Source organism: Oxyura jamaicensis, chromosome 3, assembly GCF_011077185.1.
Source record: "Oxyura jamaicensis isolate SHBP4307 breed ruddy duck chromosome 3, BPBGC_Ojam_1.0, whole genome shotgun sequence".
NCBI classification, from domain to species: domain Eukaryota; kingdom Metazoa; phylum Chordata; class Aves; order Anseriformes; family Anatidae; genus Oxyura; species Oxyura jamaicensis.
Window position 1 is genome coordinate 17338797 of NC_048895.1, and position 15148 is coordinate 17353944.

The window sequence follows — 15148 nt, forward strand, 5'->3', positions numbered from 1 at the left end:
AGTGAGGAGAGAGAAAAAGAGGCTAGCTGCCTTGCTAGTAACCCAGCTTTTTGCAGCTCTTGTGAGTCTCCTCGGTGAAAAGGAGTGTTGGTGGGCTGGCCAAACAGGCTAGGGTCTGTCTCCACCTCTGCTGCTGGTTCGCTGGATGGGATTGCCCTCCATCTACTTCCCAGTCTATAAACTAATCGTGCACTCTTTTGGAAGAATTTCTTTGAATGAATGAGATACAAATCGGGAATACTATTCTGTCAGAACCGGCATGTCGTGATAGGTGACTGAGGTGTCTGTGTGGCTTTGACAGATATGACATAAGGACCCATGCTTCTGGTATGGCAGCTGAAGGTCAGGTTCAGTTCCCTCCATCACCTAAATAGGTGCTAGATGCCTGTCTTTAGGCAACCAAATTCCACTCGGGACATCTGTGAATACTGTGTGTTGTACCCTTTTTGCTGAGACTTTCTTGGCCAATCTCCAGAAAATCTGACAGAGCTAACTTTGCAGTCCTGCCCCATCCTTGCACTGGCTCCAGCATTTGTCTGTTCCCTCTCTGAGCCAACTGAACTCTGTAGACTGGCAAAGAAACTGAATTGTCTCACTGAGCAGACAGTACATAATGAGTAAGAAACGTGATGAAACCAAACCTGCTGTTTGCTGTGCCTCCTTTCTCATCGTTTAAAATCTGTGGAACCTTGTAAGTGAAGCATAGTTTTATTAATAAAGCCGGATGCAACAAAACTTATATTTTTTTTAAAAAAAGCACTTCTGTTCTTAAATTTTTTTTTACTTTGTGTTCTTTGACAATCTCAAATTGTCTCTAGATAGTAATCTCTTTCTTGGAGTTAACGAAACTAAATTATTTGGGATTATCCATAGCTTTTATTGTAATGAAATCATCGATATCTGAGTCACAGCTGCTTATGTCAATGTTTTATTAATGGACCGTTTCCAGTGGTTATGGCAGGGTAAATTTAACTATGGCGGTATTGATTGATGAAATCATAAAAGTCCATTTGGCATTTTACCACAACGTTTGTTTGGAGGAGCAGTGTTGAAGTAACTGTTATTTTTTAAATGTATTTCTTTTTGGATCTGGTGGCATTTGTTCTTCAGTAATTGTCTGTGTATATGATAGCTTAGTGCTCGCCAGTTATTTACTTATGTAGCTGAGGTTTTTTTGTTTGTTTTTGTTGGTTTTCTTTCCTCCTCTGGCACGGTTTACTTGTCTGGCATTATCAAAAGCTTGTGTTGCCTTAAATGAGTCAGTTTGACTGTGCTCTTTTCTGCACTGCAAAGACATTTCTTCGTTTCTATTAGTTCTTTACTTTAGAGATGCCGTGTTGGTGGTACTTTGAATATTCAGGGACCACAGCCTGTTTGATTCAAGCCCAGTGTTAATGAATGAGCCAGTAGGTATAGATCAACTTTCAAGTACTAAACCAAGTTTACAGCAGTATCAGTCATAAAAGTACTTCTCAGCTTTCAAATCGTGTGAAGTAATAGACATGGAGTATTTCATTTGCTCAGTGCATTGCTTGTTGCCTTTGTGGAATACATCTACCTTCATACTCGTTTTAAGTAGTCTAATCAATTTTAAATGGACTGTTGCTCAAGAACAGGTTGTTATGAAAAATAGGCGAGGTAATTTGACACCTGAAAATGGCAAATTAAAGTTCTAATTTTCTTTCCTTGTGCCTTCTAGATGAATTGTGAATTTGCCTTTTTTCTTTCTTTTTTTTTTCTTCTTTTTTTTTTTTTTAATTGTGATTATTAGATAGCAAACAATAAGGATGCATTGAGAAAGACTTGGAACCCCAAATTCACATTAAGAAGCCACTTTGATGGAATAAGAGGTCTGGCTTTTCATCCAGTTGAACCAGTATTAATAACAGCTTCAGAGGACCATACCTTAAAAATGTGGAATTTACAAAAAACAGCCCCAGCAAAAAAGTAAGATTTTTTGTTTTGTTCCATTAAAACATTTTTATTTATATAAATGAAGCTTCATCTGGGAGTTAACGGGAATTTTTTCTTCAATTTAAGAATAGGAAAACAAGCTCTTAGAGAAATACGGAGATTTTTAAAGAGCACCAGAAGAAATCTACACATGTTCATTAATGCATTTTATATTTGAAAATGAAAACTGTTCACCTTTTTTATATTTTCTGTGTAGATATCACTGCAAATTAATTTACTAGTGAAGATATTTGGATGCAGCCTTGTTAGTGTGCTTGCATCTGTATATAAGTACACACATGTACACTATATAAGGTTATATAGACGTGTGTGTATATGTATATATATATATATATATATGCATATATCTGTGTACAGAATAAGCATTGATGGAGTTGTTGCTAGGTTTGCTTGTACAGTGTCTCTTTCATGTTGCTGTGGCCATGAGGAAACAAGTAAATTCTTAGCAGCGCTAACATGTTGAGGGAGTACATGATACCTTTTAGGAAGATTAGGCAAAACCTATGGTCTTCCTGAAGTCTGAGATGACAAACCCGTGGTTGGTAAAGACCTGAGACCTTAAAGACCTAAAGACCTTAAAGTGATTTGTAACTGTGTTACAGCTTTGGTAAAAAAGCGAAGTTTCATAAACTTCTTTCATCAGATAGGGAGCGGGAACAATTAACGATACATTCCAAATGATACTGATAACCCTCCACTCCTTCCCCACTATTGATGTACCTGCTGGTTTAATTGGTGTGTGAGAGTTCTTGAACGTTCTACCTTGCAGTCTTTAAATAAACAAATAAACAAAAATCCTATCATATTTTGAAAGAATGCAAATAATTACTAGATATAGGAAAAAGTCATGTTAGGAGAAAGAGTTTTGGGGGAGACTTCAAAAGGGGTAGCACTGAGTTTAAGAACTTAGCACTTGTGGCACATTTTTGTAAAGCATTGTGTAAGGTCATATTCATGTTAACATTTTCTTGTACCTCATTTAGGAGTGCTTCTCTTGATGTAGAGCCAATATATACCTTCAGAGCACATAAGTGAGTATTTGCTAAGAACACTATCGTATTTTCAGAAATAGATTTTTTTTAAAGTGATTTCCACCATGTCAACTACTAGTGCTTCTGCTAGTGCTTCTACTAGTGCTTTCATGTAGTGCTTTTAGTTCCCATGTTATGTAAAACACCTGCATATGTTCATTTCCTTTCTGCATAGATCTTTTTTGCCTGACCCTAATTAGAGAACAGTTTTTTAAAGAAAACCATAAAAATTACACATTTCAAATTCAGCTAAGTTTTCTTTTCATCGTTGTATCTCCTGACTTTTTGTTGGATATGTGCGTATGTAGAATGAAGCTGTTCCCAGTGAATTAAAATCTACACAATCATTTTCATGAAAAAGCCTGTAATTTTTTAAAAGAGAAAAAATATTTAAGTGAAATAACAAAGCCTATAGTTTCAAAGTGTAACACTTTTTCCTATTTCATGTTCATAATGACTAGCTTGTTCTGACCGTAGTTACGTTACCAAATATTGTGGAGGTTTTCTTGTGGGAAGTGTTGTAGCATATGATCTGAGAATGCAGAATTTCTGTTGCAAACAGTGCAGCAAATTTATTGTATTTTTTTGGTGGAAATTTCAGGATTCAATTGACATTGTTCATCAGTTAATGAAAATGTTAATAGTCAACTTGTTGGGGGCTGGGGTTTCTTCCAGTGGACCAGTGCTTTGTGTGGTGATGAGCAGTAATGGTGAACAGTGTTACAGTGGGGGAACTGATGGCCTCATCCATGGCTGGAATACAACCAACCCAAACATCGACCCCTATGACTCTTACGGTACGTTGTTGTCAGGCACACCAACAAGTGATGCATTTAGTGACATTAATGTTATGTGGCTAAAATAGTATAATTGGTAGGTAATACTTCCTGGAAAATTTAAAAGAGAAAATTGAATATTGGCTTCAATTAGTTTAAGTAAAATTTTGTTTTAATACAGATGTTGCATGATGAGATGAGATGTGTCATTTTCCTAAAATTGCTTTGGTCTCTTCACAGTTTTGACAAACAGCTGGATTGAAAAAGTATAGGGCTAAACCAATACTTGGCAAGTACAGGAAATGTGTATTTTTAATGTTCTTTTACAAATCTTTGTGCGGTTGAGATAAAAAGAGGTTGTATAGTCTGAAACCAAAGCTGTCAATGTTGTCTGTGAAATGATGAAAAGACTCAGTTCAGTAGGGTTTAACAGATCTGAACGGGTCTCAGCCTTGCGTCTGAGTTTTAAAACATTCTTCACTTCTTGTAGCTTCAGATATGATTGGCCTCAAAGCTGTATTTTGGAAAAAAAAAAAAGACTAATATGCCATTAATAGCTGCTTGAGAGAGAATTATGTAATGAAAGTCTGTTTTCCAAATTTTGATACCGTCCCTTGTTCTGAAACTTTGATTTATTCCATTAGTTACAAACCAAATACCATGTATGCTGATGAAATTAAAGCATCTTCATACCAACTATTATGTTGGTATGACCTGGTTATGTTGTGGTTTTTTTTGTTTTGTTTTATGGACTAGGTTGTTGAGGTTGGTCCATAAGCACAGACCAAGATACAAATATTGACTTAATGCAATCTTTGTTCTGAAATGTGTTTCGTTTGTCTTTTGTTCACAGATCCTTCTGTTCTAAGAGGTGCTTTTGTGGGCCACACAGATGCAGTGTGGGGTCTGGTTTACAGTGGCACACACCAGCGTTTGCTGTCCTGTTCAGCAGACGGCACTATACGTTTATGGAAAACTACAGAAATTGCTCCAGCTCTCAATATATTTAATGATAATCAAGGTACAGAGAAGTGCCCTACCTTAAAGTTCATTACCACTATTCAAAATGCCATCATTTTGGCTATTGAGTAAAAATCTATCTTGTTTGTTTACTGGATTTTATACCTTAATGAGTGTTTTTGGGGGGTAGTAAATTTTGAGTCTCTTTTCCTTTGACACCAGCTATTATTAATTCCTTCATGCAGGGGGATGCATACATTTAAAAAATTACTACAGGTTATCTGCTGGTGTTACTAGATCCGTGAAGTATAATGCATCTACTCCATGATTGATATTCAAACTGAGCTTCCATTAGGCCCTTGCTTGTGGTTTGTCCAGAATAAAAATCCCTTATCACCAGAGCAATTTGGAATAGTCAGTGCTTAGGCTCAGGGCAGTGTCCTAGTACCTTTCTAGGTGCGGTTCCATATACCACTGACAAGGAAATAGAATTGCCAGATTGCAATTGATTTTCTAGTTTGCGCATTAAATAAAAAGCATTAATCTAGTCACCCTAAATGCTGCTTGTTGAAAAAAATTTAGTCCTTAGGATTTAGTTGCTAAAACAAGATGCACAGACCCAAATCCTGTTCTTTAGAGCCTAACTTCTTGGAGTTGCTGTTTCAGTAAATGCTCTAGAAGGAGCCACTTGACATTGTCTTAAGAACCACCTTACACCTAACAGTTTTAAAGGTAACCCACAAACCAAGGCAGTTCTTTGGTTCTTCAGAAAAACTTCAAGGCAAATTAAACTTTGTCAGAACTGAACAGACTTCCTGAATTGTGGTGTAAAGCTGATCAGATCTGTCATTACTTGTTAGTTTAAATAGACTGAGCAAAATAGAAACGTTTCACGTAGTTCAGTTCTGGCAAACCTGTGTTTCCAGAGGTCTGCAGTGTTCTGTCAGAACCATCACTGCTTTGCTGCCAGCTTGCCTACCTCTCTACTTTGAAGAGTTCCTGGAAGATTTTTTGTTTTTTAATTTGAAATTATTAACTTAATGAGGGGCAAATGGGAGTGAATAGTCTTTACTCACAGAGTTAATCTATGTTTTTTTTTTTATATTTTAAGCTGTGAAATAAAACTCAGACATGAAATTCAAAGGTCCTTCTTTGAAACAGAATTTTGCCTATGGCTTATTAAAAACTTGAACAAACTAAAATATGCAGCAGTCATCTCTCAGATCCTTTAGATTAACCATTGCAGGTTTACCAGGAAGCTGCTGGTAAGCAGGCATTGCAGTGATTGCAGAAAAGGTCACTTCAAAAACAGTACAGGTTACAACTTCTTGACAGTCCTTTTTGGCTTTACTGTGGTATCTATAGTCACTTAACATTTCTGAGCGCACAGGTAGTGCGTGCAACTAAGATGTTTCTCCCATGAGCCTTGAGAGAGGTGATGATACTCCTGAATTATCTGAATCAATGGACATGAGGTTACTTAACATTGGGTATCTCACTCTATACCTCTCTTCCTTCTCCTGACATCTGTTGGAACTGTTCTTTCACATAGCTGGTAGAGACAGTACATTTGAGGAGAGAAATTTTAAGGGTTATTTCTTATACCCAAGATCTGTTCATCTGACCTTCTGTCCAGTAGTGCTCAGGTAACCACACTGTAAAGACATCAGATGTGTGTGTATATATATACATACGTGTATATATATACATCGCATAATTGGCACAATGGAAAAAGTTTTTGTCATATGAGCTGAAAAATGTATTTATGTAACTTTCCATGCTGTTAGTGTCAGCATATAAAATTTAGATCTGGAAAGCTTTTTTTCTTTTTTTTTTTTTCTTTTATCTCTGAAGTTGTCCAGGTTAATAACAACTTAAAATTGTTGGTCTTGTAAATGATTTTTCCACTTCGATATTAGGCCCTTAAATTGGAGGTTTGGTTGAAAATTTGTCTCAGAGATTAAGGAAGGAAAAGGATGGGGCGGGGGGTAGGAGTGCGAGGTTCTTATTACCAGTAGATTTCTGTCTAGCCCCAGTTCCAGACAGAGCATCTTAGTAAAGAATATTGTTCATATGCATACCAAAAAAAATACAATTAAAGAAGTGATCATTCAGGGCAATCTGTTTAGATTGGTATATAGTGTAGTTTTAAAAATGTAACATTTCTTTTCATAATCATGACACTTTCAATGTCAAGGTGATTAGTGTTCTTTCAATTTTTTTTAACAGTTGAATCTTACAAAAACAATCTCTACATTATTTTCTAGAAATGGGAATCCCTTCATCGGTTGATCTTGTGAGCAGTGACCCAAGCCTCATGGTAGCATCATTTAACACTGGACACACGAGCATTTTTAACATGGAGACACGACAACGAATTCTTACCTTGGAGTCTGGAGTAGATACTAGTATGTATCAAAAATATATATATATATATTGGTTAAGATCAGATCAGATGCTATTAATGGTCTTATTGATGTTTCCAAGCAATTAATCTAAACTTGTTATGATATGTTATTATTTGTCGGATAACAAGTTATGACAACTTCAAACATGAATTGTGTTGAACACTGTTTTAAGGTGTAGCAATAAGTTGTTATTACTATACCTGAGCACGTGGGCATTTCAGTAGCAGAAGAGTGAATATAATTTTGAAAGAAGGTAGAAGAAACAACTGCAAACACTCTCAATTATCTGTCAAGGAATAGTGACAGAAGGAAAAGCATAGATTTCCCACGCTTCCTTAATAGAGCCCAGTGGTCTCTTCAGCTTCAGGATTTTCTGTTCTCTCTTTAGGCCAAAATTGCAAGACAGAGGTAATAACAGGCAAATCTAAAGTTGAATTTATTAAAAAATTGGGAATGTGTCTGTGACTTCCTTTATATTTTTCGTCAGAGGTATCGCTTCTCTAAGTTTTATATAAAACTCCTGACTTGTTTGCAGTTGGTCTTTGTTTGAAACTTCACCATAGGAGATGAACAAAACTCAGTGAAAGAGTATTCACAAAGTCCTACATAATGCTTTGGATTATGGCAGTGGCCAATATCAGATGCTTTGGAGGAAACTGTAAGGAGCCTACTATCAATAAATTATTTTACTCTGGCATTAGGAAAGGGACCAGAATGAGCTGTAGCCTGAGGTTTCATATTCAGGCCAAAATGGTAAACTGATAACAACATAAATGTCCAGTCCTTCTTAAAATTTTGATAACCTTTTTTTTACCTAAAAGTTTTATGTCAGTGAATTCTACCGTCCAATTATATTTTTATAAGGGAGTAAGCCCTTCTTGTTAGCTTTGCTTGTCTGTTTTAAAAGTAGTTGAACAACTCTGTCATTTTATAAGAGGGAACAGAATATCCCATCTCCCTTCTTTGCATTATTGCCTTTTTTTTTGTAGTCCAACATCTTTTGTTTCTGTCTGAAAAAATAGTCCCGAATCACCTGTCTCCATTCAGTGGAAGTTTTCTTCTTGCCATTTGTTTTCACTTCCTCCTCATTACTGTTATGTAGGAATATTCCTTTTTAAAAAGGAAGACCATGGTATAACAACCAGCAGTCTCTGCTTAGTGTTTTTAGTTACATAACAGTACTATGAAACTTAGGTATATTTAAAAAATAAATAAAAATACAAGAACTAGGCAAGAGGAGAATGAATCACCTGAAATGCCCTACCACCACCACCTAGGGACTCTGCTGTTCAGTGAGGGCCTCATTCTGTTTGGCATTTTAAAACAGGAAAACTGGCTGTGATGCAGTGTCATGCTTTTAGTACTTCTAGGGCTGTTTATTAATAGGAATGTTTTTGCCTCAGTTAACACTTTTGACAATTCTTAAGAGTCCTATGGACGCTGACACATTTTGTAGGTTCAGATCCTATAGTGGTCTTTCACTTCATTTGTTTGTACGATTTTGATTAGTTGATCTGAGTGTTCTTTGGCAGCAGGTTAACTAAATGCAGTCAACTCTTCCATGAAAAAACATAACTGCATTTTGATAATTAGTGGAGTGGCTGTGTTTTGCCCGGTAATCTATCTCTCTTTAAGATCACTTTTTTCAGTAAGTACTCTGTGTGTGTCACATCATTGCCTAGGTTTCTAATCAAAAAATGAACTATACCAAAATATCTTTCTTTCCTATAATTTCCTAGTTCCTCTGTGTGTGTATAAATATAAAACAATGATGTTTTAAAATTCTTGAACGCTAGGAAGAAGACTCTCATGAATAGCCAAGTATGCTTTTCTTCAATGAGAATTTTAATCAGTGTATATCAAACGATGGTAGATGGGTATTGTTCTGTGATTGTGAGAGCAAGGGATCCTTTTTGCTTTGAAACATACAGCCTATGATGTTAATTTTTCCTGTACTCCCTGTATGCTATGGAAAAAGTTTAGCTGGACAAGAGGAGAAATGCAGAGGTGAGGAATGCATTAGGGAAAAAAATGTATTGCAGATAAGATTGATTACATATTTGTTTCTTAGTAGCAATCTTTCAAAGCACTTAGCAATTTACAAGTGTTGATACGTATGATTTTTTTTCTTAGCAGTCAGTTCCTCCTGCCAGATAAATAGAGTTATCAGTCATCCAACTCTTCCAATTAGTATCACGGCTCATGAAGACAGACACATCAAATTCTATGACAACAATACAGGTATGCATATTTTTGGCAGGACCTAGTCATAGTCGTTGTAGGACATAACAAAAGTTTCATTATGACTAACACTATTCAAACAAATGCTGAGAGAGATGAAGAATTGAATATTCTCTGAAAAAGAAATTGTCTTTTCACTGGTAGAACCCCAAAATTGCCAGCCTATATTAACTTTATTGGGTAATTAGTATGAAGGGAAGCTTCTTTTTAGTTTGCATGTCTTTATGTTCATTGTGTGTGTCTGAATTATTTTGATCTGAGGGCAGGAAGCTTGGGCGCTTCCTTAGTTCTTAGACCTCTGCTTAATGGTTTGGAGGTAGAAGTTCCCTTGCAGGGCATCATTCTCAATTTGATATACCGTATTTCTCCAAATCTCTTCTGCAGAAAAACAGCTGAACACTTAGTGTGTTCAGTGTTGTAATTTGTAGTGAGAGTTGCACTGAGATGTATAATTAAAAATGCTGTGATTTTAAAGGAATTTTTGGTAGGAATAGTAGTATTAAATCTGTTATTCTGACTGTGAATCTTGTGAATTGTTATTCAGCCCATGACATCTCTGTTTCCAGGTCACACTGCCACAAAAGTTAAAGTGAGATCTTTCAATATTTTTGTTGATTTTAAATTAGCTACTCTCCCCATGTGTGTTAAATAAGAAGAGGTCAAAGCACCCAAGGGAAGCTTAGAAAAAAGCTGAAAATAGATGATTTATTCAATGATATAGTTCTGTAATGTATAGTAGAGGAAACACTGAGCTTTTCATACTATTTTTTATTTTCTTCATCTTAAGAAATCATTAGTCAAACATATTTTTTTGTTTTCACATCAAATCATTGCTATAATTATAATAATAAGCAGTAATAGAACATTAATTCTCTCTGGGTTGATTAAAATTACCCCATAATCTTATATAGTTTATATCATTGTTTATCACTATACTCAGCCCCTGTCCTCCTTCCAAGCCAAATCTTGCTGCAGGACTCACTTAAGTCATTTAATGTGCGGATATTTAGTGTGCACAGTGATTGCAGCAACCAGGTGGTTTTGCCAACACAAAACGAAGGGCTAACAAAGTTTGTGGTATTGGTTCTGCATCTTTCCTGAGACTGTAAACATTAAAAGAATGGTGGCTTCATATTTTTTCCTGATTCAACCATGGGAGAAAATAATGTATTATTAAACAGACTGTGTTTAAGCAGTGAATACAGGTATCAGTGAATTGCAGAAAAATAATCTAAATCTTTTCTTTCAAAGGAAAACTGATCCACTCCATGGTAGCTCACTTAGATGCAGTTACAAGTTTAGCTGTTGATCCTAATGGCTTATATTTGATGTCCGGCAGTAAGTACAATAAATTTAATTTTCCTTTTCTCACAGTGGTGGCAAACAAAAGAATTATAAAGAAAACCATTTCTCCTTTCTTTAGGTCATGACTGTTCAATTCGCTTATGGAATCTTGAAAGCAAGACCTGCATCCAAGAATTCACTGCTCATCGCAAAAAATTTGATGAATCCATTCATGATGTGGCATTCCACCCATCCAAATGTTATATTGCCAGTGCAGGAGCAGATGCCCTGGCGAAAGTGTTTGTATGACAGAGAGCTTCCATTTCAACTCTAGCTTTGTATATATTTAACCAGCTGCACAAAAGAGAAGAGGCGGGCATGAATCTTCTTATCCTGCCCTATAATTCAGAGAATGTTTGTAAGTGTTTAGTTTTTGCAGGGTGCTGTTTTCTAAATTGAAGTTTGTTCTGGTTTCTGTGAGCTCAGCTGGTGCTGAGAGCTTGGAAACTCTCAGTTTCAAATAGTTCAAAAAAAAAAAAAAAAAAAGATGCTTTTATTTCAGAGGGTGTGAATTTTCGTCCAGGCAGGCCTTGGGTGAAACTAGGTCTATGTATTCTCTATAATAAAATGGAGTACTGGAAAGAAGGGGTTTAATTGCTTCAGGGAGAGGGAAAAGAGGGAAACTTTCTGGGATGCTTCTCACTGAGGAATCATGATGTACTTAAAAATCAAATCACCTGGAAAAAGTGTCAGTTCACATGCTCATTACCGTGTCTTGTGAGAGGCACTTTGTCATCCCTTTGGTATTACTAAGCAGATCATCTTCAGAGAGCAGTAGCTGATACTTAATCTCAGCCCCCTGGCTGCTAGCTTAAAGTAAATGTGGTTAAAGGAAAGCAAGTTACTAACATAAATTGAAATGCTGTAAAGTTTTATTAAATCTTCTGTTATACAGCAAATATTTAGTTTGCAAAAAAAATTATATAATTTTTTTAAAGACTGCATTAGTGTGTGGCTAGAAGCTGAGCCTTTAGTCCCAATTAACAACAAACTGAAGCAGTCTGTATATACTGTAGTAGCAGATTAACTTATTCAGATTTATAATGCTGTTTATTCTTGGAGATCTGGCACAAGAAATTATTGTAAGACTTCCCAAAGAAACTCTCTTAAATTTAACTATCAAATGTTCATCTCCTTCTGTTCCTGCTTAAAAAAAAAAAAAAAAAAAAAAAAAAGAAGGTATTGTTCTGGGCATTGTGGTATCATGAAATGCTTAATTACTTTTGAAGATTAAATCAATGCCCAATGCTTTGTGTGAGTCCTGCTAGAGTAATAGTTGCCTACACAAAGTTCTGTCAGTCTGAAAGATTCTGCCACTTCTAGAGGTATTTCCGTACTTCAGCATTTGTGGAACTTCTCAACATGCCCACTTCACTGGGTGCATTATGCTGTTAATTAGGTTACCTAAAAAATGTGTGCTTTTTTAAGTTACTCAACAGATGTGCTTCTCTGATACAAGTGGCAAATAACTTCTAAAACAATATTTTAGTGATTTTACCCATTCTTAAAGGAAAGTGAATGGGTTCTTTTCTGTGTCATCATGAGAGTTTTTACTACTCTTCAGTCTGAAGCAGGCATTTTCCTCAGAAGGAAAGGCAGAATCGATACTGGAGATTATTCCTGGTGCTGATGTGAGTAGGAAAGAACCCAATGCATGCAACTCTTTCAAATACCAGCCTGAGGTTAAGACTGGAAACTGATAAAAATCTTTACCTTTAAACTGACACTTTTTAAGAAGGAATCATTGAAAGATATCAACATAGGGTTTGACCATGTTGTTTGTAGGGTGATATTTGGAGATGGGACCACATTTGAAGCTGAACTCAGAGTTTATAACTATATTATTTAGAATAAAAGGTTGACCTATGCTGTTTGAGCCTGCAACACGTTACTGCTAAAATATCCTGGAATACCTTTTGTCGCTCAGAATATTCAGATATGTCACTTCATAATATTGATATGCAATATATTTCCATAGATAAGATTAGAACTTTTACCGTGAAACAGATGACTACAATAGTAAATCAGATTATTTAGTTTTTATAAAGTGTGTTGGTTATGATGAAAAGGGGAAAACTTGGCTGCAAAACTGAGCGTTCAATTTTGTGAGAATTCTGTGTACTTGACTCATATTCTTTCAGTGTCATTATTTTATTTCTTTTTGGAGAGGAAATTACAAAGATTTATTTGAAAAATTCTAAAAGCTATGTATATTATATATGTGTATATATATTGTAAACATGTATTAAATGTCTAGTAAGGGAAGACTCCATGGGTGCATTTTAATGTTTTAGTATTAAGAGTTCTCTTGAGTTTGTGTATACAGAGGATAATGGCGTGAGTATGAAATGAGTGTTGTGCTTTTGCTTCCACAATACGATATGTAGTTAGCATTGTTTAAATTGCTGTACATAAAACTAATAGGCCAGCATCCTTGTTTTTAAAAACTGTCATTCTGATTACAATTGGAATGTAAGAAGTGGCTGTTCAAATGTGAATTGAAAGATGTTTCCTTCTCATTATTGAGCTCTTGCTCAAACTGCAAAGTGTTTTTTTTAAAGCTGGCAATAGCTAGAGGATGAGGTGCCTTTAAAAAAACAAAACAAATGTAGCCTTACAAAGAGGTTGTGGAATATATATATTTTTGTGCCGGTCTTCATAATTGATGTCAATGTCTTTTTACTGTACTTGGTCACATACTTGTAGGACTGTGGGGTATTGTGCATGAGCCTGCCAGATCTTCTGAACATCATCATAGGAGTTAGGGATGAAAAAATTATTTAGGTTATCTAGTCCATCTGTTTGCTAAAGCAGGATTGTAGACTTGTGCATTTTAATATTGTCTTGGCCAGTGAGGTTTTGTATATGTTCTAAGCGATTAGGCTTCCTTTGGAAGATTACTTCAATGATTGCTTCTCACTGACAGGAGGAATTATATGATGTTTAGTAGTTCTTTTTGTAACGTCATGCCAGTATTCCAAGCCATGCTTTGTGCCATTTTAAATATTTCTAATTGCTTTTGTAATTTGGAGCCTGCAGGTATGCAGTAGTTGTAGCTGTATACTTTCATTTCTTTCTGCTTTCTTCAAGCTATTTTTCAGTCTGCTCTTTTTATACAACTCTCTTTTATTTTCATCTTTTTAGCTTGTTTCTCAATATCTTGGTGCCCACAACACCAGTGCATATGCAGTGAGTTGTTGGACTTAGTCTGAAGGTGATCTGGTAAATGTGGTTTGTCCTTCCCCCAGCCTGAAACACAATGCTTTTGTGTAGGAAGTCCAAACTTCTTGGTCTGGTGAGTGTCTCACAAACCCAAATCTTAGTTCTGACAAAATAAGGTGTGTGTGTGTGTGTGTATATATATATATAACTAAGCATTGCTGCTTCTCAAGTTTCTCCCTCACTTTCAGTATGTCTTTATGATTCTTTTGCAGCTGGATACTTAACTCCTGTTTCAGGATTAATCTGTTTTTGTAAGCTTTGAACTTCTGATTTCTGAGTGCACTATTTTTTTTTCATTTTACGTGCAGCTCTTTCTGGTTCATTGTAATTGGTAACTTTCATGAATGTGATACATGCATCTAAAGATGTAAACGAGACTGGACCTAATGCTTATTCTTGAAAAAAGCATTTTTGTGCAACTCTGTATATTGTATTTTACCATTACATTTTTTCCTGTATGCAATCTACATGGTACTTTTTTTTAATGGTTAACTCATAATTTTTTTAATGTATGTTAGCCTGTGCTACTGATTTTGGTTTTACTAACTAATTTAATGGGAGAATTTGCAATCCTTTCATACATTGAAAATTGGTCCACTAGATTTTGCAAGTGCTTTAATTTTTATTTTGAATTTACTTCACTGTGCTGTGTGCTTTCACATATTTGACTTGGTTACCAAAACTCTTGCACAAAATTATTTGGAATAGCCTGGAAGAAGCTCTAGATATAATTCTACTGTGGAATACATTTTCTTCACTCCTATAAATTCCCAGTGCTTGTTTTTTTTTATTGTGCCTCAATGAGAAAAGTGTTTTGACATACCAAGGAAAAGACTTAGCTTATTACTTAAAATCATCTGATCATTATTTTCAGATCTCATTCATCTTTATTTTGATTTAAAAACAAACGAACAAAACAAAACTTCTTTACCAAGAAGTCTGGACAACTACATGCTATACAGTGTGGGCTATTTTCTAGTCTATTCAAATAACAGTATGTTATTAGCAGTCCCATATGTGATGTGTTTGAGTAAAGGTGTGGTGTTCATCATACAGCTTTGTGATTGGGCTGTGCAGCACCATTTTGCAGTAGTGAATTTAAATTAAACACAAACTTGTCCTTCTGAATAAGTAAGTAACAGATAAAGGACTCAGTTACACCACTTTTGCCATACACCCGTTTGTTAAAACA

At 35.6% G+C, this 15148-nt stretch overlaps 1 protein-coding gene across 4 annotated transcripts in view; it reads left to right on the forward strand.

Annotated features, from left to right (window-relative positions):
- Positions 1-14361, forward strand: part of STRN (striatin) — a 65088-nt gene extending 50727 nt beyond the window's left edge. For 3 of the 4 annotated variants that reach the window (XM_035319891.1, XM_035319894.1, XM_035319893.1), the window contains 8 exons: positions 1772-1947; positions 2958-3005; positions 3681-3802; positions 4635-4802; positions 7009-7149; positions 9283-9390; positions 10642-10728; positions 10814-14361. In XM_035319891.1, the coding sequence (XP_035175782.1) occupies positions 1772-1947; positions 2958-3005; positions 3681-3802; positions 4635-4802; positions 7009-7149; positions 9283-9390; positions 10642-10728; positions 10814-10983 (1020 nt within the window). In that variant the 3' untranslated portion in view covers positions 10984-14361. The remainder of the gene's footprint in view (positions 1-1771; positions 1948-2957; positions 3006-3680; positions 3803-4634; positions 4803-7008; positions 7150-9282; positions 9391-10641; positions 10729-10813) is intronic. The other variant, XM_035319892.1, reaches the window with a different exon arrangement.
- Positions 14362-15148: the final 787 nt, after the last annotated feature.